We start from the raw sequence: 4880 nt of genomic DNA, 5'->3' as shown, positions 1-4880 counted from the left end.
CAGGAATGGCTGAGCTGCTTACAAGTACCATCCTGAGTAGGTCTGCTCAGAATCTTACTCAGGCCTATGTAAGGGAGCCTCACTACCAGAGACCCATTCTTAGGATTACACTGTTAGTGGGTTCAGCTTGGTTCAAATTCCACCATGTCAGTATAGCTGAGTGGCTCACGAGAGTTAATTACTCACACATTCAGCCCCCGCCCCTAAAACAGGAAGCGCCTTCCTCCATTTCAACCTCACAATAAGCCTGTGAGGTAGTTTAGGCTGAAAGAATAACTGGTCCAAGAATACCCATTAAGCTTTATGACAAGTGAGGATTTGAACACAGGTCTCCCTGGTCCTACTCCAACACAGACTGACTTCAAATTGGCGGACTCTTCTAGCAGATAGGCATTATCTGCTAAAAGAGTCTGCCAGTTTGAAAGTGCATGTTTATGAAACAGCGGCCCCTTTGAGAAGAAGGAAGTCACTTGCTTCCCTCACTATTTTTCAGGAAGACGAAAAATATTAGGAAAGATTCTAACTTGATGAAAATGCTGCTTCTCTCCCCGCCCCCGCCCGCACTGGCACACATATAGGATTTTGCATGCCAAGGTGGTAGTTGTGGAACAAGCATCCAAAAGAAAGCGTAAGAGGTATTTTGGATATATTTGGGTTTACAATTAGCTATTTACGATGAAGTTCAAGATTTATAAACATATTCCAGAGGGGCAGCCACATCAGTTTGTTGCAATCAAGATGACAAAAAGTCTTGAGACACCCAAAAGACCAGCAAATATATTGCAGAAGAAAGTTCTGTGGACTAGAGTCTACTTCAACAAATGCCTAAAGTTAGTAAATTTATATAATAAATATATAGGTACAACAGTAGAGGAGAATGTAGCTGAAGGGAGATACAAAGGTCCAATAATCTGAGACAGGTTGTACCCCGAACAAACCAGAAAACCAATTTCTGTCAAAGACCACATTCAACTGATGACTTCACCATGGGGAGGTCGAAAACTGTACTTAAGGATGAAAGTATCTCAAAACAAGTTATGTCATCCAGGCAACAGTTATGACTCTCCCCAGCACTTGTAATATTATCACTGTGGCTTCCTGATCTTTCAAAGAGATTGTGTTTTGTCTCACATACTGTATTTAGGGCACACAGTACAGCCAGAGGCTAGTCTGGTTTTAGCAGGGTGATTACTGCTTCCAATGCAACTGCAACAATAGCCATGCAAATGGAGCGTCCCAAGCAGGACTGTAAAACAGCCGAAGGTGCACAGATTTCCACTGGAACCGATAAGATTAACCACCTCTACTGAAAACAAATGTTAGCCAGTTTCTGTAGTTTAAACAAAGAAGCCAAGCTCCTTACCACCCAACCCCCCCTTTAACAAAGCAAGAATGGCATGTAAACAACCTAGCTAGTATATACATAACTGGTGTGATGTTTTACTCTGTACCCTAAGGGAGGGTTAATGAGATATTCTTAGTACTTAACTTGAGACAAGTCCACTGACTTAAAAAAACAAACAAACAACCACACACCTGGAAATAGTTTTTCCTTGGTACTGATGACAAAGACCTGACCTGGATAACCCAGGACAGTCAGATCTGAGAAGCCAAGGAAGGGTTGGCCCTAGTTAGTACTTGGATGGGAGACCACCACAAAAGCCCACAGTTTCTACCCAGAGGCAGGCAATGGCAAACCATCTCTGTTCCGTCTACTGCCTTGAAAACACTACGGGGTGACCACAAGTCAGCTGCAACTGGAGGGCAAAAGATAAAAAACCTGGTAATAAAACACAGCTTATCTGGAGGGGTGCCTGGGGTCAGGGCCAAATCATACCTGGAGTCCCAAGCTCAGAGCTCCCAACTTTAAAACACGCAGTCATCAAGCGATAGCTCACAGGGACCAGATTCTGGGGGTTTCAAGCCTTTGCCCCCCCAAATACCATTTTCCAAACGGAAACAGCACCAGGGAGTCACTGCGTCAGAACTGGGCCCCTGTGTGCCTGATAACTAACCGCCTTTTTTAAAAAGCTGAGGGCCCCACCACAAAATCCCAGGCTTCTGGCTTGGCCCACAGACTTTGCCCGCAGACCAGTGTTCCCTCTAAGCTGTGGAATCTTGTGAGCAAAAATTCCACTTTGTGAGCGTCTGGCATTAAAGTTGTGAGCGAGTGATTTGGCTGCTGCATAAATTAGTTTGCTCTGGAGCCTTCCTTCCTGAGCTAAGACAAAAATCTGTGAGCGGGAGGCTATAAAACTGTGAGCTAGCTCACACTAACTCAGCTTAGAGGGAACACTGCCGCAGACGGTCTCAGCTCAGTCTTATCTGATGACTGCAAAGGGTTGGCCTGGTAGTCTGCTGTATCAAAATGAAACAACGATCTAGTGACACCTTAAAGACTAACAACATGCTGTTAGGTATTTTTTATCTTTCATGTGCCCTGTTGGATTTGTTTTGGTTTCAATCTTATCTCCAATGAAAGCATCTCAGGTGTTGGGAAGAGGCCTCTCTCTGCCACAGGTCCCGGAGGAGTGACTCCCCATCACAGAACAAAACAGGAGTCCAGGGGACCTTAACAGACTAACAACACTCCTTCCAGCATCAGTGCAAACAAATCAGTCACGGTAGAGAACACTCAGCTGGGTGGACCAGTGCAACTTCTTTTGGGCTAACATGCCTCTCTTCTGTGAGTCACAATAAAATGTAACTCCACTCTGGATCTTGATCCAATGTTGCATTTCTAGAGGCAGAAGGATTCCCACCCTCTGAACCTGGGCCTTCGAAGCTGGAGGCTTTACTTTCCCAAGGATTCGCCAGGAAGTTCGCAAAGACCAAGGGTTGGAGCCAATGGAGCATTTGCAAACTTTGTCCTTCTCACTTGCCCCATCCCACCGCAGATCAAAGCAGTCCATAAAATGCTTTCCCTCTAAGCTGAGTTAGTGTGAACTAGCTCACAATTTTTTAGCCTCCGGCTCACACATTTTTGTCTTCGCTCAGGAAGGATGGCTCAAGAAGAGCCAACTAATTCATGCAGCAGCCAAATGGCTCGCTCACAACTTTAATGCCAGTAGCTCACAAAGTAAAATTTTTGCTCACAAGACTCCACAGCTTAGAGGGAACATTGCTGGGGTCTTTCTCATGACCAGCTGCTTTTAACTGGAAGTGCCCGGGACTGGACCTGGGGCCTTCAGCATGCCAAGCCAGTGTTCTGCCAGTGAGCCAGGGGCTCTCCCAAGACAAGGCATTCACACCCAGCTTGCCCAAAGGAATAGAAGCGACGTCGCAAATGGCACCAGACCACAAAGTAGGGTGCTGCTGGCAGTTCTTGCGATGGGAACGGAACAGGATGGAAGAAAAGGCAGCGTCCCATCCTGTCTGCTGTGGAGCCCCGCCGCAGTTCCCACACAGGAAGGCAAAGCAACAAGAGCACGGGGGGGGCGGGGCCAGGGGGGGGGGGGGGGGCAGGGAAGGGTGTCACTCCGCCGCCGGGGAGGGGGCAGCCGCCGAAGTCTCCTCCCCCGGCGGCCCCTTCGACATCACCCAGCCGGGCAGCGGCCAAGTCCTTCCCCTCGCCGTCTTTCGCGCCCCTGCTTGAAAAGCACTCGCCGCTCCACCAGGAACGGGGCGGACTCGCCAACGCCTCGCCCGCTTCTCTCCCCCCCTCCGGGACGCGCCGCTCACAGCTTGGGCAGCCGCGCCACACGAGCCGCCCGATCCTAAGCAGGCCCCCCTCGCACCTCCTCCTGGCGGGGGACGACCCCGGCTGCCCGGCTAAAAACCCGCGGAGCCTCCCTGCCAGGCTGAGTGCCGCTGGCCTCCCGGGGACGGAGTCTGAAACGCGTACGACCGCGCCGGATGCGTCACGTGTGAATGCGATGGACGCGGGGCAAGACCAGGGTACGCGCCACAGACAGATCACACGGCCCGTGCAAGTTTTCCCGATTCGCCGCCTGTCTGTGAGGACGCCCCAGTTTCGCGGAGGCGCCGCTCCTGACCGGCCCCAATCCATTGCTCCGGGCACGCGCCTTTCCCTTCCAGCCGCGCTTCCCTCCATCTCCCAGGCTCCAGGCACATGCCCGGGCATGTCTCCAGCGCGGAGGGGCTGCAGCCCGGCCTCCCAGTAGGGGCGGGGCAAGGGCTGGCTCCAGAGCTCCCCCCCCTCTCCCGTCCCAGCCCTCCCCCAACACCGGGTTCTGCCACCGCGTTCTGCACCAGGCTGCGGACTCCCTCCCCACTGGGGGGGCGGGACACCAACACACGCGCCATGCAGGGATACAAGCCTCACTTTCCGCCCTCCCGGGGCGAAGTCTGTAAGAACTTTTCCCCAACAGGGAACTTTTTAAACGGGGTCGGAGAAGAGAGAGCGACAGGGAAAAATAGTAAAGTCCCAAAGTTTTTCTCTGGTCTGTGAAGCGCAAAGCCCCGGACGAGGGCGAAAGCGGGAGGGGAGAGCAACGCTCCGACTCACCAGGAAGCCAAAAGCCACCGCAAGGGCCAGAAGCCCCCTGGCCGCCACGGACATTCCGCTGCTGCTACTCCCCAAGCCCGGGCTCTAGGGACGGGCGCTGCCGCGGGCGCGTCTGGCGGCGCTTCGCTCGGCTCGGTCCGCAAGTCCCGTTGAACTTCAGCTTCGCTCCGCGCAGCCACAACCTCCTCCTCCCTCGGCAGCTGCCGGCCGAATGAATGAAGCGTCCCGCGACTAGGAGGCGGACGCGGAGCCCGGCGGGGACCGCCCACAGGCGGTTTCAACAGGTTTAGGTGGCTTCTCCTCGGCCGTGATTCTGCCGAAGAAGTCATCCCGGGGTAAATCAGGCCGTGCACAAAACCACCCGCAAGCCCGGCCGTTCAGCCCGGAGTCGGCCGGGTGTTAAAATCCCGGG

At 52.8% G+C, this 4880-nt stretch overlaps 1 protein-coding gene across 1 annotated transcript in view; it reads right to left on the bottom strand.

Moving 5' to 3' along the window:
- The window catches only part of TNFRSF10B (tumor necrosis factor receptor superfamily member 10b), a 26812-nt gene extending 22236 nt beyond the window's left edge, over positions 1-4576 (bottom strand). The window contains exon 1 of the mRNA XM_015407570.1: positions 4469-4576. Coding sequence (XP_015263056.1) covers positions 4469-4522 — 54 coding nt within the window. The 5' untranslated portion in view covers positions 4523-4576. The remainder of the gene's footprint in view (positions 1-4468) is intronic.
- Between the last annotated feature and the right edge of the window lie 304 nt (positions 4577-4880).

The sequence above is a fragment of the Gekko japonicus genome, unplaced genomic scaffold (genome assembly GCF_001447785.1).
Source record: "Gekko japonicus isolate JY-2015 unplaced genomic scaffold, Gekko_japonicus_V1.1 scaffold1154, whole genome shotgun sequence".
NCBI lineage: Eukaryota > Metazoa > Chordata > Lepidosauria > Squamata > Gekkonidae > Gekko > Gekko japonicus.
Note: the sequence above shows the minus strand (reverse complement) of the source record. Positions and strands in the feature narration are given on the sequence as shown.